This window comes from Corvus moneduloides, chromosome Z, assembly GCF_009650955.1.
Source record: "Corvus moneduloides isolate bCorMon1 chromosome Z, bCorMon1.pri, whole genome shotgun sequence".
Classification (NCBI taxonomy): domain Eukaryota; kingdom Metazoa; phylum Chordata; class Aves; order Passeriformes; family Corvidae; genus Corvus; species Corvus moneduloides.
In genome coordinates this window covers 71,608,717-71,627,983 of record NC_045511.1, presented here as the reverse complement: position 1 = coordinate 71,627,983, position 19,267 = coordinate 71,608,717, and the positions used below count along the sequence as shown (strand labels likewise).

Sequence of the window (19,267 nt, the reverse complement as noted above, 5' to 3'; positions counted from 1 at the left end):
TGAAAATTAAGCATGTTGCTATAGTTCATAGCTCCAAGTGTTGAGTTGTAGTGATTAACACGTAACCTTGCATGTGTAAATTAGAAAAATACACTATTACAGTTAGATGAATTGTTATGGCTTTATAGATCAAGGGATTAGGATATTCATAGAGTGGTCAGATAAGAGGGAAACTAAAAAGTTGTATCTGACTCTCCTACTGTCCCATTCATCCAGCTAGGAGTCTGAATATACTTCCATTTTCACTCTGTCTTTGGTAAGACATTATCCTAAAAATTTGCACATTGTCTTCAGCAGGACTGACACCTATAATAAGTAATATTAAATCCAAGTAAAAGGACTCCAGAAATATAGGCAAATGATTCTTAATTAGTACACAGAATACTGATACATGTTTCCTAAATAAATAGGAATATATATATAAATGCTTACTGACCATAGAACTCATTTGTCTTGCATCTGCACAAATTCTTCTGCAACTGGTAGACTTGTCATAACTTAGAATACTCCCTTCATAAGGCAAGGGAATAAATTACAATTTTCTCATTTATCCTTCTACAATGCCACAGAAATACACCTCACCTATTAAGGAGATGTAATGTCAGGATGTAGGGAAAAGTACAATTTTGATAGAGGGTCAGAAAGCATGAAAGAAAGTAATGACACATCATAAACTTGACCAGTCATCCAAATGAGGAGTATAAGTCTACTAAACTTGAGAAATTAGCAGTAACATATTTTCCTCTCTCTCTGTAAGCAGAATTTCCAGTTTAACATTGGCTATAATTTTGGAAGGAAATTTCGTTCTAAACCAATAACACAACAGAGGAGATAGATAAATGAGAAATAAAAATGAAAGACCAAACCAACCAACCAAACCCCAAAATAAACAGAAATTGGAGAATTTTCCCCACTTACTTTAAATATGAAATGTCTTATTCCAACTCACTGTATAGAATCCATGGATAATTTGCATTTCAATTCTTATAAACATGGAACAGCTCTTGAAAGATTTTTTGCAGTCCCCTGGTGATTGCAGTCCCACTGCAATGCTTGTGTTTATTTTTACTAGCAGAATGTGCTTTACTTAGTATGAAACAAGAAATTTGCTTCCTCACTGAAAAAAGGATGCTTCTGTTTCAATGCTATTATCTTCCTAAAAGGTATGGGCAAGGGAATATCTTGAATCTCTTTATACTTTAGTAATTTTAACACTTCTTTCTTTCCAAGTAATCCAGTTTTAGAACTGCAGATATAAACAGATATGAAAACATGGGTTCTTTTCATAGTCCTTAACCTTTTCTTTCTTTTTCTGGCATTGTTCTATCGACCTGTGAAATAAAACTCCAAATCTAAACATTATAAATCATAAAACCTATCCATTATAATAAAGTAATATAATTATTTGCTTATCAAATACCTAATATCTGGAGTTGTTTGGTAACAAAACTACATTGCTTTAAATATTAAGTCTATTATTCTCAGCTGGAATATTTCAACTTTCAGTTAATACTTTTTTCCTGAAGCCAATTTAGGAGCCTTTTATTATTGACCAGTAACAGGCAGTTTCATTTATGAAAAAGTACCGAAGTGTACCAAAGTACCAAAATAGATAAACAATCTATTTCCAAATCCATATGCCATGTGAAGTTGATTCCTGCCAGCAGTACTCAGCTCTGTTACAAGGGTTGTCTCTCACAGGTACACCAGACACAGGCTCTCCTCTTCATGTGACCTGTAGGTTATGTAAAACACAGTGATCCAGCTAGAGAGCATTACCTCAAATGGAACTAATACTTGCTTCCTTCCCAGTGCAGTCTCGTAAGTGGTGGCTGAAATAGTGAAATAGCAGTGGAACACACAACTGCCAGGTTTAAGATCTGAAGAGAGACATGGAAACAAGGAGCTTATTTTTTTTGAAAAATGCTGATGAACTACCAGTTCTGATGAACTACCACAATGATTTCGTGGAACTATCTTCTTTCCACACATTTTTTGAGATATTCAAGCTCATCTGGCTTCTGAACCATGCTTGACAGTAGCAGTCTGCCTAAGTATGGCAAATAGCCCACCAAAGAAGGGTGGATCCACCAGATGCACCAAAGTGGCCTTAAACTCTGTACTTCCCTTTTGCAAAACTCAGTACCCATAAGCTCAGTCTGGGGACTACTCCTACTCAGAAATTTGTAAGAATGAAACACATGTAAATTACTCCTTTTAGGACATAAGCTTATAGAATTTGAGAAAGTGAATTTTGATTTGTAAAAACTACATGCTAATGTTCCCGAAAGGATAACATAAAATATTAATTTTTAAGGTAATTTTGCAGAACAGTGACTTCAGTAGAAAGGCAAATAACAAATTTTTGGAAATCTCATTTTCTTACTGGGTCAAAACTTTAAATCATACAATCACTTCAAGCACAAAAGAATAGGTGATATCCCAGATGCTTTAAATATTTGACTCTGATGCTTTTGAAAACAGTGCAAATGGTACAACTATGTGTTTATGGCTTTTTGAAGCTATTCGCTGGCTGCTAAGAGAGAGAAAAATCCAATTCTGTTCTGTCATTCAGATTCTGACCTTCCATTTAAAAAATGTGTCTAACATTTATGATTGTGAACGAAACCGCAGCGCATCTCTGATGAGGCATCTGCTTAAAATTGTTAGAAGATACGAAAAGTAGTTATGAGAAGCATCTATAGAATGTGTGAAATTTTCTATTTGTTTCAGCTAAAAGAATTCATACATAGTTTCAGTGATGATAATTGAAATGTCAACACTGTTAATTTAATTTGAGAAAAGTCAAGGAAGGTCTCTTTCACACAGTTCTGAGGTTTTGCCTTGTTTCTTAGCTACAAATAGATTTCAGTTTAGACATACTTGTTTATATTTCCACATTTCAAAATATAATTCCAGATACCACTTGAAGACAATGAGCATATTGAAGTTCATCAATCAACCATTTTGACAAGAAAATGTGACAGAGATATTTAACCCAGTTGCCTTTTTTTTTACTTTTTTTTTAATCAACTATCGTGCTTGAAAAGATCAATGCAGCAGTGTATCTGGGTAATATCTTTCTTTTTTTTAAAATTTCTTTGAGTGAAGACTTCCCGGTTTAAAGATGTTGTTTCACAAGGTTCAAATATTCCATTTAATGTATTGTAAATTGTCATTGTGCCAGAAAGATGCAAGGAAGTTCAGTCTCCCATATGACCTTTCAATATCAGGCTCTTTATAATTAATTTCATGTTCCTGTAGATATCCAAGCTTCAACTGTGTTACAGAAGACTTTTTTCCCCCCCTTGGTTCAAGAGCTTTTCTTCTTTTTCATGCATTAGTTAAGAAGAGTGCTTTCATCCAAGTTTAAATGTTCATGGCCTAATTTGATAATACAAATATTTTCATAAATTATAGGTCTACAAAATGTTTTGACAAATTGCAACAGTGTATGGGATACCAGTTTGCCAAGAAATTCGGAAACTCATGAATTTGTTTGGTTCTGCATCATCTCTGTCCCTGGTGGTAATTTTATTGACAGTTCCCCTTCAAATTGCTGTAAAAGAATGACTTTATTTTATTTTCTATTTCCCTAAAACACCTCAAAGTACCAATTTCAATAACTTTGTTTCTAGTTTCCTCCAAATTATTAGCCAGAAGATATTTTCAGTTGTTTTAAACTATGCAAAGGAAAGTAGACGTTCACTTTAATAATTTCTTCTTAAGAGAAGCAGGAGTCAGAGCGAAGCACTGACAAGATTTTTCAAACATACCTTTCCTGACCGTGGCATTCTCTAAGCAAGTGGATTTTTCTGGGCCTCTGGTTTTTACCCAGTCACAAACTTATCTCTTCCCTCTCTAATTATTTTCACACATCTTCTATTTATAGTCTCCAAAGTACTGGTAATTTGTATTTGTTTAAGTAGCTTTTGAATAAATTTTGACAGAAGTGTACATATAATACACAGTTATTGGATACTCCTAGCAGTTGCAAATTGCTATGGAAAGTATAAACAATCAGGATTAAAGCTGCTAACACATGATACGACCTGTTAGAATTTCCACTTAGATTTTGCATTTTCCTACTTTTCTTCAATGAACTGCAATTCATCAAACACAGAAAAAAGAATCACCATAAACTTGGATTAATTCAGCATTTTCACTGCATTTTTAAACTCTCACACGCTGCTTATTTATCAAAGTCCCTTCCTTGCCCAGCTATTTCTTTCCTGTATATGTGCTTCCAAACATTGTATATGTATATATATTTACAAATATATAAAGTACTTCTATTCTGAATTAAAAAAATAAGTATAAAATTTTGAAAAACAAAATGAAGGAAGGTAGTGATACATCCATGTGGGGTTTCTTTGATATCTTTTTTCTTTCCTGACTTTCATTTTTAAGCAAGTAATGAAAATAATTTAAAATAAATTAGCCATATTATCTGTTTTACAAATGCACTAGCATCAAAGATGAAACATATGTAAAACCAGATCCATTGATATTGCTACTACTGTCCATAGTAGCAAGTAAGTAGACTTCCAGGAGAAGTCAGTTACTCAGAATATACATACAGAATAACTTCTTTTAGTAATTAACCCCAACCACCAATAATATCATTTAGCGTATGCATCACTTTAAACATTTGAAATAAGACCAGTCATACAGCAAAAGCTAAGCCCATGAAAAGAAATCTTATAGAGCAGGGCCATAGGAAAGCCTTAGAGAAATGTTAGAAAAATTGGTTTAAGGAATCACTTGTATTTGAAAGATAGATCACTAAATATTCTAGATAGAGAAATAATCTGTTACTGTGTATTCAGCACAAATGCAGGTATGGAAGTTTGCCTACTTTTCTCACCAGCTCGACCTACTCCTCTGCTCTCAAGGTATCCTTCATTTTGTACCAATCTATCCTATCAGAGAGTTTTGTACCAATCTTTCGTATTCCTTGTCAGAATTTCCAAAGCTTATGAAAATTGTCCCTGCATTGCTTAAGACATCACACTGCTAATACCGCACATCACTGGCTTCAGCAGTATATCCTATTTTAAATACAGAAAAAAGAAACCTAAGAGAAGGTAAGAGAAGTGAAGCTAAACTAAGCTGAGCTAAGATAAGATCAGCTCTGATTTCTTACTCTCTCTTCCTTCATAAGTTATTTTTTGCTGTTTTTCGATGTCTTACATAGATTTTTGATTAGTCACTTGCTTTAATGTCCTAAAGCTATGCTTCCAGTTGGCCAACCATTCCCTGGAATATTTATGGATTACTATCTTTAATCTTTGGAATTATTATGAAAAATGTGAGTATGTATATAGGTGCTGAAAAACAGACACACATAACAGGGAAAAACTCCTGAGAAATGCTGCATTGCAAGTAAATGCTATTGATTGCAAAGATGGGACATACGCCCCACGAAAGACTGCAAAAAGCCTTATATAGCTTAAGATTTCAATTGCGTTCAGAATGATCTCAGGCTCACTTAGAAAAAGCTCAAGTGCTTGGGAAATGGGAAGGACCCTTTCTGTTGATAACCTGGGGGCAAGGATATGCTTGTGCTTCCACGGATTCCAGTCCACGACGGGTACCAGTCCCCACACTGCAAGAGTGGTCTGACCAGCCTTGGTTACTCCAGCTTTGTTGTCAGCTCATGGGGAGGCTATGGGAACTTGAATGAATGGAGCTTGTTTGGTTCGGGCTGTGGGTCAAACATGTTCTACTGTTGGGAGAGTTTTGTTTTGTGATTCTTGTTTGTATAAAACAAAAAAGAGGGAATTGTGGAGAGAGGCAGGATGGAAATGAGCTGCAGGCTGTGAGACACATCTGCAGAATGCCATGGCAGCCCAGAGAAGCTTGTCTCCATCTGACGTTGCGGGAAGGAGATGCCACAGGGCAGAGCCCTGCAGAGGAGAGCCTGCGGAAGCTGCCGGATGGGTGGGTAGCTCGTGTTCACTCCCATATATGGACACTGAGAAAGTGTGTTACTGATATGGCAATGTGTGACAGGTCGCTTAGTGAAAAACACCATATAAGGAAATACTGTGTCGTGAAGGAGTGTATAAAGCCAGCTCGGTTCTTTGAATAAACGTCTCAGATGCCCTGCTAGTCTGAGTCCGTGCCTTAGTTATTATGGCAATCGATATCCGTGATGGAAAAAGCATAAAATCTAAGGTGTTTGAAATAGTGTATTTTTCTAAACACCTATGTGAACAATAGCAGAAAGCACACTAAAATATTAAAGAAATGGATAAAACATACCTACATTTGCTGAGAACGGAACATATCTGAAGCAGATAATCCACTTAATTTATTAAAGTGACAAAGTTTGGAACTTTATATGAATCACAGACATGCATTCATATAATTAATATCTTAAGAGGATAGAGAAAATTCTAGCAGTGAATAATTTACTACCAGGCAAACAAATTTCTGAATGTGATTGACATTTGGGAAACAAAGACTCTCCTCTTTGGAGGTCAGTGTACCTGAAATACACTTATAGAGGATGGGAAGAAAGAAGCTGGCTGTAATAGGTTGCCTGAGTCATAACAAAATGCATTAAAATGTCACTTTAGAAGCTTTTCCTTGTTCTACTGAGACAATCCGAGAATAAAAAGTATAGTCATTAAGAAGAGAAATGTAAAAATGTTGTAAGGTGCATATTTAGTTTCAAATTTTAAAAATGCATTTAAATGTGTGTCGGAAAAGTCAAGAAAACTTTATGAGTAGTATGACTAAACGACAAGACTGGTATGAATCTGCAATTTTGAGTCCATTATTTCATATATTGCATCACGTTTTTATAAGTATCGGAAAATTAATCTTGTTTCCTTTAGGTAAGCCAAATGAAACACTACACTTGATCAGATCCTTATGCCTAAGTAAACAGTGTCAATAAAACTGCAACTAAATGTTAGAATTTCTTTATTGATAATAATAATTATTTAATGTATTTGATTGTACCAGTCTATAAAAAAGGTACTAAAATGCATAGAATCCAGATCTATTAGTCTCCAATATGTAATAACTAGACTGGGCAGAACAGCCTACAGGATATAAAATGCACCACTCAAAAAAGTCAAATAAACAAATTAACAAATGCGATGTATAATTGCTCTCATCCCTTTAAGCCTGCATTCTATTTTTCTTTCAAACTTTAAATGCTAAGAGCACTTTTTTTAAAGCGAGTGATATTGTACTCATTATAGAGTCATAGAAAGAACCTTAAAGATCATCTAGTTCCAAAACACCTGTCATGGGCAGGGAAACCGTCCACTAGACGAGCTTGCTCAGATCTTTATCCAAGCCTGGCCTTGAACACTTCCAGGGATGGGGTATTCACAACCTGTACCAGAGCCTCACCACCCTCACAGTAAAGTATTTCTTCCTAATATCTTATCTAAACCTACTCTCTGTCAGTTTGAAGCCATTCCCCTTTGTCCTGTCACTACATGCTCCTGTATAAAGTCTCTTGCCGTATTTCTTCTTAGCTCCCTTCAGGTACTGGAAGGCAACAACTAGGTCATCCCAATCCTCTTCAGGCTGAACAATGCCAATTCCCTCAGCCTTTCTTCCTAGAAGAGGTGCTCCATCTCTCTGATCATCTTGGTGCCTCCTCTGGAGTTTCTCCAACAGCTCCATGTCCTTCCTGTGCTGGGACCCCAGAGCTGGAGGCAGCTCTGCAGGTGGGGTCTCACCAGAGCAGGGCAGAGGGGCAGAATCCTCTCCCTCCCCTGCTGCCCACGGGGCTTTGGATGCAGCCCAGGACACACTTGGCTTTCTGGGCTGGGAGTGCCCATGGCCGGCTCATGTCCAGCTCTCACCCCAGCACCCCCAAGTCCTTCTGGGCAGGGCTGCTCTGGATCTGTTCATGCCCAGCCTGAGTTGGCACTGGGGGTTGCCCTGACCCAGTTGTAGCATCAGCACTTGGCCTTGTTAAACCTCATGAGATTCCCATGGGCCACTTCTCGAGCTTGTCCAGGTCCATCTGTACAGTACTGAGTGAATTGTGGAACACTCTGACAGTGTTTGGAAAGAGAAGAAGCTGACAACTGGGAGTATTTATTTTTACTTTCTTCCCTATATTGGAGGGCACATCAACCCTTGGTACCATGTGGGGATAGTACCTCCTCCAGCAGTGAGTGGGATTGGTGTCATGGACAGTGGGGCGCTTTCTTCAGGGAATCCAGGAAGATGCGCTCACCTTCCAAGAAATCATGGTCCTGAGAAGAGAAGGATGGAAGGGATGGATATGAGAGAGTGGCACAGAAACAGAGGCGCTGTCCAGGATGATGCTCATGTCTGAGGGAAGTGTCCCAAACCGTCCCTCATGCAGGGAGGAGTGGGCTGGCACTCATCCACGGTACCCTTTGGGGTGTGCAGGGGCCCCTCTGAAGCCCGTAACCTCATACTCTGAGTGGGACCTACAAAGGCTGCAAGAGCATCTCTGCCTGAGCAAGGGCACAACAGGGAAGCAGGGGCTGACAGAAGAGGATGGGGACATCATGAAGACAGAATTGGGCAGAGCTGGCTTCTCCCCACCCAGGAATGGGGTGAGACAGGGATAACCTCAGCCAGGTAAGGTTATTCATGAATGTAAGACAAGCTGTGAGGAGCCATCTGTCCTTGCTTCTGTTATCACCTCTTTAACTGTCCAAAGTTTCTGCAAGTCTGCCCATCCCAGCAGTTCAGTAATGACTTCAGGAAACACCCCACCCTATGTATATCAGTTTCAAGTCACACTTTACCCAGCCCTGCTCCCACCAGCTGTTTCCAAGTGTATTCCAGCCCCTCATCCCACCGTCTCACCATCTGGGCTTTGTGTTTCAGCAACTGCAGCATAGCATAGAATGCAATGGAGCTGGCTGTGTTGTCCCTGCTTTCCCACAGACTGTGCTGAGGGTGCATCCTGCCTGCAAAAGACACCTGACTGGGTGATGCCGTTGCTGTTGGAGAGATCACAGATGGAGACAAAAGAGGAAGGCTTTTTTTTTTGCTGCCCACGTGTACTGGCAGCAGAGCCCTTCCCAAACTTCCAGTGCAAATGGGCTTTAACCCACCAACCTCTCTCTTCCTACTCCCTTAGAGCACTGCTCTCGCTCAGAGAGCTTAGATGAGCTCCTGCACAAGATGAAGAGGCAAACTCACAGCTGAGCTTTATACACAGGTGGCCTAAAACAGCCCCCAGGAACATCTCTCCTGCGTAAAATACGAGCATATCTGCCTCCCATACATCCCTTCCCATCAGCAGCACGCAAGAAGTCTTACACTGTGTGCTGGAGATGCCATCCATAGGGGCACAGAAGCCCTGGTCTTCAGTCAGCAGTATCTTCTGGTTCTTGTGTGAGAGCTCATTACAAAACTGTTCAAGCTGCCTCCTCTGCTGAGCCATGCTTAGCCGATCCTGCCCCATGCCCAGGAGAAGGAGAAGCTGTTGACAAAGGTTCAGGCCCTTGACATACTGGCCACAGGCTGAGAAAGGAAGGTGAGGGGGCATTTGCCTGGTGCAGAAGCTCTTGATGGTGCCTCAGCTGCTCCATCTGTCTCTGGATGGCCCTGAGCCCCTCCTGGTGTTCGGACTCTATCCAGCGTGCCTCCCACAAGGCTTGCTCCCCTTCCTCGTACTTCTGGCATGAGCGCTGCAAGGCAGAGCGGCTGGGGAGACTGGGAATAGAGACCATCACTGGCCAGGGGCAAGACCCCTTTGCACATATCCTTTATTGCCAGCTGAGGATTAGGATTCATGACTTTGGGAGGAGTGTGAAGCCCCAGCCTTGCTCCTGGCCCCTGTACAGCTGTGAATTGTAGCACAGATGCTATGCTTACCTCAGTCATGCCTTTAAGCTCCTTCTCCCTCTGCTGGATGCGCTGTTTGGCCCTCTTCAGCTTCTCTTTCTTCAGGCGAAGCTCCAGCCAGGACTCATCCAGCTGCTCCTTGTCCCTCTCCAACTGTTCCTCCTTGGCTCTCAGCTTCTGGCCCTGTAATTTCAGATCTGCCTGCTCCTAGGATGGGCACAGGGGAAACCAAAGCACTACCTGCCCTGTTCGGGACAGTCTCATGTCTTCCTAAGTAGATGAGGGAGATCTGTCCTTGGTAAACTTCTTCTGCAGGCCAGTTTGGGGTGCAGAACAACACCACCTAGTACTTTAGCAGTGCCTTCATTCATCCACCCTTGGGGGCCAAGGCTGGCAGAGCTGTGATTGTACAGACACACCCACACTTTTCCCCAGAAAGGATGGAACCCCTCACCATGTGGGACAGCCTAAGGTGTGCTCAAGACTCAAGAGATTGTCAAAAGTGGAAAGACTCAGCCTGAATGGTTATTTTTCACCTCAGTAGCCCTTAAAAATGAGTTCTGCTGCACTGTCTGTACCACATATTCCCTCTGGAAAGGCCAAGGCAGAAGCCGAACTGACTGTGGGCACATCCCCAGGGCATAGGAAGGTTTCCTCTCAGCTGACTTGACATGGAGACAGCTGCTTCTGTTCTGACTGCCCAAACTCCTCATAGGCACAGGCCAGAGACAGAGGTGACTGATGCTTCTGTTGATGTCCAGACATGCTGGTAGAGAGTGTGCCTGGAAGAGCCTGGTTCTCACCACCCTAAGTGACATCTCTGACTTCCCACCTGGAGGCAACACTGAATGTCTCCCCTATGGGCAGGACCCATCCTTGGAGCCTCCCAGGTGGTGCTGAGGCTACAGGAAGGAGCTCTGCTGTGGTACCTTGGCCAGTCTCATCATGGTGAAGTCCATTTTCTGAGATTGCTCCATCTTGTGCTCCAGACACTCCTCCGTTAGCTGCTGTTGGTTATGGAATTCAGCCCACTCAGCTGCCAGCTTCCCTTGCTCCTCAGAGCACTTCTGCAGCATCAAATTCTTCTCCTCCAGCCACATTCTCTGGAGATCATGGCATGAGAGGGAGAGATGAAGATCCAAGTCCCATCTGCCACATTCCCTTTAACCCATTGCTGCCACTAAACCACACAAAACATTGAAAAGCTGATTCCAGGCCATTGTGCTTGGCCAGAACTTTGCAAAGAGAGCTCTGGTTCCATGCTCTTCAAAAACCAGCATGCATAATGCACACAACATTTGCATAATAGAGGGTTGATCAGAGTGCTATTCCCTATGCAGCCAGGTGTGGGATGAAGAAGGCCAAGGACAGGTGAAGGAGGCTGCAGCCCAAACTCCAGCTCTGTCCTCCATGCCACGGCACAGTGCAGCACTGCAGAGACTGATGGCACATGGGAAAAGCACCTGGAAGTGTTTATCTGGCCTGACCTTCTCCTTCTCCCTTTCTTCTTGCACCATGGAGAGCTGCTGCATCATGAATTTTTGCTGCTCCTCCAGTGAGCGCTGCAGCGATTCTGCTTGGGCTTTTTCTACCATTGCCTTCCAGCGCTCCTGGGTTTGGACACAGAGGAAAGGCATGTGCCACTCCCAGGTGCCAGGCCAGGGACCTCCAGTGGGCAAGTCACGCCCCATATCCACACAGGAGGGCTGAAACAGGCAGAGGACACAGGCTGGACTCACTTGCTCCAGCAGCTGAGTCTGCTCCCTCAGCCTGGCCTCCAGTTTACCAATCATCTGGAATTGCCTCCGCTCCTCCTCCACGTCCCTCTGCTGCTGTGACAGCCTAGTCTGGAGCTCTGGGAAGAGGCAGCAGCATTGCCATAAGCAGCAGGAATTGGGATAACCTCACTGCATCCACACGATATTCATGGAAAAAAACGTATCTTTTTGTGCTCTGTACATACCCAGGACTGTATTTTGTCAAAGGTAGACCCCAAGATGCTGAGTGACCAAGGCAAGCAAGGCTTTGCCAGGCTCAACTGTGTCACCAGATGAAGAACTATTTGCTTAACTTTTGGAAATACAGTGCTTAGTCTCAAAAATCATCCTAAACATAACCAAGAAGAGGAACAAAAAGTACACTCTGTTGGCCAGGTGTCTCAAAAACAAAGAACCAGACTAGTTGTACCAGCTCATCTCTGTATTTGCGAAGTAACACCAAGTTCATTGAGCAGTCAACTTTGGGGTTGGTGACCACAAAAGACCACCCAAGGGATTCCTGAGATAGGAGGACACATGCACCAGTGGGAGGGAAAATATATTATTGGACTTGGGGAAGTTATTATCAAATGTATGCTTCTTCTGGGAAAACCAATGAATATGTATGTAAAGTATAGTATATAAACAGGAGCTTTTCTTACTTGATATGCATGATAGGTAGAAATATTCCATGTGCATCCAGAGCTGAATAATGCTACATTGGTGTTAAGGAGTTTTTTCTACCAATTTTGGCAACACCTGGACTGACTTTCTCCAATGAACTCATTAGCAGAGGTGAGGGTCTATGCTGTGCTTGTCAGCTGTTCTGGAGGTGGTACTTTCACGTCCCATTAGGATGAATGCTACTTTGACAAAACATACCCTTGAGCAGCTTGTCCTGCTCCTGGGACTTGGGATGCTCCTGTGTTGGGGCCATGCCCTGGCTCTTCAACAGGAACTGAGTTGTTGACTGTTCGTTCTCTGGCTGCAGCCTCTCCTCCTGCTGCCGGTCTTTGTTCTTCACCACCTTTTTCTGGCTCCTGCCCAAGAGGTCACGCCAAAGAAAAAGTGTTGCTTTCTTGGCCATACCCAGTACACCAGGGATGTGCTGGTAGTGGATTAGCCCCTCCTCCTTGTCATCCATGGCAATGTTGGTGAGGTAAACTCCCACACTGGCACACCCTTAGGGCTGCTCTCTGTGACCACCAGGTTCATACTGATGTGGCTCTGTGCCCCCATTCAGGGATGGACTGGGGAAGTGCCCTAGCATTCCTACCCCAGGGGAGGTGGACAGGGCTGTAGGCAAAGACCTGACACGGGAGGGCAGCACAGGTTGCTACCTGTAGCCACATGTGATGAGATCCAGGTCCTCCTGGTGCCGCTGATGGAGAAAATCCAGTAACTGCTCCTGCTGTGTCCGCTGCATTTCCAGTGTCCAGACCTGCCAGAAACACACAGAGAAGGTCCTTGTGCCACCCAGGACAGAGTTCCTACAGCAGCACTTCGGGGGCATAGGCATCTATCTGCCCAGTCATCCTAACACTATTTGGAGCAGAAATGGTCCCTTATCCTCCTAATGGGTCACACATGGTTCCCCAGCCAGCAGGCAATGGACTCACCTGTCTCTCCAGCTGTGACACAAGGGTCTGGATGTGGAGCAGCACTGCCAAACAGCCTTTTGGATCCTGGAATTGTGCCTCAGCTGTGGTAAACTGTGGGGATGCAGGGATGCTGTCAGGGAGGTAAAGCACATTTCCTCCTCACCCTGAAACACCCAGCCTACTGCAGCCCTTTCTCTACCCTTCTCCCGCCCAACCCCACTGCTGGTCTGGGTCCCTTCTCTCCAAGAGCAATCCCTTCCCAGGAATAAGCATGCTGAGCTGTCTTCTCGAGGGCCAGGCTCAGGGGAAGACTCTGTGTGCTCTGGAAGACAATATATCCTGCCACCATGGCAGGGTAAGGAAACCCATCTGGATGAGAAATGGGGGCTTCCAAGAGCAAGCAAGAACTGCCACTGCTGTTAAAGCTCTAATTCCCCTTCAGTTGTCTAGAAATAACTTCGCAGCTCCTTCCTGGTCTGCAGTGGTGAGTTGAATGAGGTGAGACCAGGAGAAACCTTAGTCTACCTCAGCCCCAGCCCTTGTGACACTCAGGCTCTCTCCTGAAATTCGGCCTCACCTCTACAAAATCAATGCCCTCCTCAAGGAGTCTGCTGAAGAAGTCATCCTCTAGGATGGACCTGTGACATAAGCCCAGGGGTTAGCAGCTCAGCAAGGATACCTTGGGGACAGCCAGGCCAGGCAGGGGGAGGTGGAGGGGGCCCGACAGGCACAGCACAGAAGCCACATCGTACAACACAGAAAAAGGAAGAGAAAATAGCCCTGGGATAAAAGATAGCAGTGTTGGGATTGCTCTATTTAGCAAGAACCTGTTGTTACAAGGGATATTCACAGAAGATGTAGAGAGCTCGGGGACACCCAGCTGTCACTGGAAAGCTTCAGGCTCTGGGATCCCATTTTTCAAAGGTATCACAGGTTACCTGCCTTCCCAGACAACAGCTGTTGGGGCAGGGAGTTGAGGAGAAGACAAGGAGAAGCAGATCAGAAGAACTTGGAGAGCACAGAGAGATCCCCAAGAGTGAAATGCCATGTCTGAAAGACACTCACTTCTTGCTGGCCTTTGAGCAGGTACACTGGGCTCTCAAAGTGCTGCCTGCAGCTGGCTGGAAAGCTCTGGCAGGTTTAACAGGATCGTCTGGAAACCAGACAGGAAGTGATTAGGATGGTGGCTGTGGGCATTTTCTTTAGTCTCTCCAAAGGGTAACCTCCCTTAATCCTGATGGCCCCCTCATGAGCTCAGTGCCCCCCAGCACCATATATCCACCACATCATGAAATGGGACCGGTGGGATCCTGCAGCTAGGCATCCTGCTGCAAGGATGGCTGATCACAGCCTGGACAGCATTCCCACGGCCAAGGGTGATGCTGTGGCTCCTGCCTTTTGTTGGGTTCTTTTTGCAGTGCAGAGGGACCCTCTCTACCTCTGGCTGCCCAAACTGTACAATCACATGACACACACCCAGGGGTCTCGCCTCTTGGAAGGGACCTGCCTTTGCACATATCGATGGTTTCACTGAGGATTCTTTCACAGTGCTAAGCCGAGGCTCCGGCTGCCTGCATGGGCACAGAGACACAAGTGATGCTCAGCAGTGTCACAGCTCAGGGAAAGGTGCAGAGGCTTTCACTTGGTTGTCATTTCTTTCAGTTTAAAGCTTGGCTGTCCCTCTGGGATCAAATAGGCAAGAGCCTGGTGATACTTCAGAGCTGCCTTCCCTCTCAGTTACAGATGTTCCATTCCAAAGGGATGACTGGAAGTTACCCACCCTCTCCATTCCCCATCTCCTCACACATGTAGCTGTTTTCTGCAGGACACCTCTCTCATGGAGGATGCCTACAAGGTGAAGGAGGCCTTATCTTGAGCCATCTGTGCTTGCTGCCTTGTCTTGTGGGATAGCTGCCTGCTGTGATGCTCCTATGGTGCTCCTGTGAAGCTGTCTGGCTTCAAGTGAAAAGCAACCAATGGGAGAGAGCCAAACAGGGGATGAAAGATGAGACCCTAGCCCCCAAAACCCACTCATGCCCGACAGCTGACAGGCTGTCCCAGTTGGCTTTGGCAGGATTCAGCTTTTTTGCTTGAGAGAGAGCACAGATACCTCTAAACCACCATCACTGGTGTTCCTTGTTGCTGTATCATCACCTTGTTGCCCCTGGTCACCAGCAGCCCCAGCTAACACACCTCTGCCCATGACACATGGCACTTTGTCCGCAATTCACTGCCAAGTCCCATTTGGATGGCATAAGTCTGAACCAGTGTCCATGTGAATTCAACCACAGAAGGTGCTTTGTCTGCAGTTGGCAGGAATGAAGGGGAATGGAGGCAGGAACAAGGAGGATGGGGAAGCATGTGAGGGTGTGCTGATCCCGAACAGATCCATGGGATCCAGAGCCACATGTGCAAATAATAAGAGAGCTCAGAGCTGTGATGGGACAGTGGCAGAAAGCCCCACATTATAACCCCAGACTGAAAGAGGAGAGTGCTTAGAATTAATTTCCTATATCTGAACCAAAGATTTCTGAGAAGTCCTGCTGGGGCAGCTACACGTGGAGCAGGTGGAAGACATGGAGCCATTGATGATGCCTTTACCTGACAGGAGAATGGGGATCCAGCCCTTTGCCTGGGGCCTCCAAGGGCTGGGCCTTTCTCTCCTGAACTTCTGCCTGGGCCTGAGCTTTCTTGCAAGCCAAGGCATCACTCAGCCCGTCCTCCTCTGCCTCCTTCTCCTCCTCCTTCAGTGGGTCAGCTTTAGCTGCTGCCTCCCCTGCGGCTGGGATTTGGCTGGCAGGGATGTGCTTTCTGTCTGCAGCAGGGCTGGACTTTGCTGGAAGCTCTGGCTCCAAATCCAGAATCTCTTCATCTTTCAGTGTCAGCCAGTCATCTTCTGTCCTCCCAGTCTCCCTCACAATGCTGTGCCTAGCTGAAGGAGGAGGTTTGGACCCAGGGTCTGCTTTCAGTTTGCCACTGTTCTGAGATGCACACCTGCTGCAAGGAGAAGCAGTTACATACCTGCCTGCAATGGGATCCTGCAGGCGAGGGGACCCTGGGAACCCTCTTCTCCCCACAGTGGGGGCAGCAGGGCTGGCAACTGGAGCTACAGACACACAGAGAGCATGATACCTGCCATGCTGCCACCTTGTCAGCTGGTCCTCAGACCAAGGGGGCTCATACTCTCCAACAACAAGTTTTTCTTGTCGTGATCCTCTTCCTTCTGTGTTTAGAGAATCAGCTTTAAGTCAGTGCCCAGAGGAGCAGCTGTCTGTAAAGACACTGGCCCTCCTCCTCCTCTGTCTTCCCTGTAGTTCCCACTGGTATAGCTGTCTTTGGGTAAACACAGCTGGAAACATTTACCCTTGAAAACCCTGAGCAACATGCCTCCAAACTGTGACTGGGAACAGCTTCTTTGTTAGGAATCAGCCCATGTTCAAAGGCAACTGAGTCATGGCTAGAGCGCAGATACTCCCAGGCTGCCTCAAGGGCAGAGTATGACACTTCTGCTTCAGTCACCTTCCACTCCTTGTTGACAGAGAGCCCATTAGCTACCCTACGCACCACTACCCTACGCTCACTGTCAAGTGAGCCAGCTGATTCATATTCAGTTAGTCCCTGGCCAGAAGAAGCATTTGGTCTGCATGTGAGCTCTCCCACTGCAGTGTCTCGGAGTTCCTGGACAACCCTGAAAGCACTGCTTCAGCATCAGGGCTGCAAGAGGTCTTCAATTAAGCAGTTGTGGATTAGGGGAGGAAAAATTAAATGAATGCATAGATTCTTCCCTAGACTTGGGAAAGACCAGGAAAGGAACATAGGACCTCAATAAGCAAATCCACTTGATGGGAGAGACAGATGAGCATCTCTAGCTCAGGAAGGACATCATGCACTCCACAGCAGATTTCAGACGAGGATTGCAGCAGCCAGGGCTGCCACCTGTACCCAGTGTTCCCCTCCTCTGTCCCACGCATTTCCAGGATATCAAACCATTTACATACACAAAAGGAAGGCACATGAGTGTACACACCTGTTGAACTCTTCCTGCCATCTGCAGCCTAGGGAGAAAGACAAATTCCCTCATTAGAACACAAAGCAGGTCTGACTTGCACCTTCCCAAAACACACTAAGGCCAGAAGCAGTTTCTCAAGAGCACCCCATAAACAACAGCACAGCCTTCCTTCTGCTTATGCTCTTTGGGAATTGGCCCATGAAATGCAGGGAAACCACAGAGGTATTTCCCACTTTAGAGACAGCAGTGAGCACAGACCCTCCTGAGTTCTGGCCGTGCAGAGCCTCCAGCCCTCTTGCCTCCCAACAGAGGTCCCAGTGCATCCACTTTGGAGCTGACAGTCCTGCCTTCGGGCCGCATCAGACTCACCATGGCGGTGTGTCCCAGCCTTCCCGGGATCCAGAAACACAATTTATAGTATCTTCCGATAGCCACAGAGGCCCGAGGAAGGACAGAGGAGGAGCCCAATGGGCCCCGGAGCTCAGAGCTGCCACCGCCCCCCGCCCCCCCAGTACCGCTCTCGGTGTTCCAGGTTGCCATAGTGATGCGGCTGCCTCTCCCAGCATCTGGCCAGGAACGTCTCCACAGCCATAGCGCTGTGGGCTCTGTCCTCGTCCCAGGAGCCCCCTACTTCCCCGGAGGGAGGTCTTCACTGAGGGAAGCGTCCCAAACCGTCCCTCATGCAGGAAGCAGTGTGCTGGCACTCATCTGTGGTACCCTTTGGGGTGCACGGGGGCTTCGCTGAAGCCCATAACCTCATACTCTGAGTGGGACCTACAGACAAAGGCTCCAAGAGCATCTCTGCCTGAGCAAGGGCACAACAGGGCAGTAGGGGCTAATTGGAGAGGATGGGGACATCATGAAGACAGAATTCAGCAGAGCTGGCTTCTCCAACACAGGAGAGGGACAACCTCAGCCAGCTAAGGATGTTATCCATGAATGTGAGACAAGCTGTGAGGAACCATCTGTCCTTGCTTCTGCTGTCACTCCTTTGCTGGCCCTGGAGCTACAGCCCCCCTGTGAGCTCTGTGAGAGGACCTGTGAGGTCCTATCCCTCCAGAGGTAGATGAGAAAATAGGACTGCTTGGGCTCAAACGATGTATTACTTCATAAACATCTAGCTAATGTAAAATAAATGGTAGTTATGCAGAAGGCAAAACACTTTACACTTTTCTGAAGAAACATTTTCTTTTTGCCAACATTTTAATTTTAACCTGTCTGATTAGAAAGAGAAAACTACTTGTTGCAGAAATATTTGAATAGGTTTTGTGAGGTATACACTGTGAAAATTTCTCACATCAGGAAAAGAAAAATTGCATCTCTAAAGGTGCTTTATGTGAATGAATATTTCTGAGCTCTTGATGAAAATCATGTAGGCAAATGCTAACATGACTAATTTCTATATTAGTGTTTTTCCATTTCTATATTAGTGTTTTTCCATATTTTTTTTTCATATCACTGTTGAGTTCTTTTAAAGGTTGAGGAAATGACAAGTTACAAACAAACTAAGACAATTATGAACTGAAAGGAAGCTGACTCTTCAGTTAAGCCTACCAAAAATAAGAAAACCTTTGTCTCTACATCACTTTCTCTTTTACACTTTTACCTCTAGTCTTGTTAATTTCTTTGGCCAAGTGATGTCTGTTCATTTCATGGCAATTCCCTTTCATTTCAGAAAAACGAGGAAAAAATTTCAGTCTTAATAGAGGACTTGAAGGTTTTATACTTTCTTGGTCTGTTTTATCACAAATTCCTTTATCTACACAATCGTGCAAAACAGCGTAGCGAAGAAATTTCTTCTCACAAAAGATAACATAGGAGTGGGACTATCAGATTAAATGGTGCCACTCTAAAAAAGGTTTTAAACTATTAGTCTAATTGCTTCCAAAAGTATAAATTAAGCTTTAATAGTCAGAGAAATAGAGATCATTATTCCCAGTAAGTAGAACACTTTCATGTGTTACACTGCCTGTTGGTCTGAGCTATTAATGACCTCTTCTGCAGATTTCCTCAGAGTTGCAGTGCTCAGTGTGGAGCACAAGAACCAAAATGGTTGTGACAACTGAGGGGTGCTGAGTGCAGTATACACCAATACT

At 44.8% G+C, this 19,267-nt stretch overlaps 1 protein-coding gene across 1 annotated transcript; it reads right to left on the bottom strand.

Annotated features, from left to right (window-relative positions):
• Positions 1-8,162: 8,162 nt before the first annotated feature.
• LOC116438290 (fas-binding factor 1 homolog) lies at positions 8,163-17,543 on the bottom strand. Its single transcript, XM_032097130.1, has 14 exons — positions 17,471-17,543; positions 15,764-16,385; positions 13,740-13,800; positions 13,181-13,273; positions 12,902-13,002; positions 12,444-12,601; positions 11,544-11,659; positions 11,292-11,414; positions 10,734-10,907; positions 9,835-10,011; positions 9,510-9,647; positions 9,277-9,412; positions 8,818-8,954; positions 8,163-8,231 (listed from the first exon to the last, which is right to left on the bottom strand). Exons 1-14 carry the CDS (start codon positions 17,541-17,543, stop codon positions 8,163-8,165), a joined length of 2,178 nt encoding a protein of 725 aa, XP_031953021.1.
• Between the last annotated feature and the right edge of the window lie 1,724 nt (positions 17,544-19,267).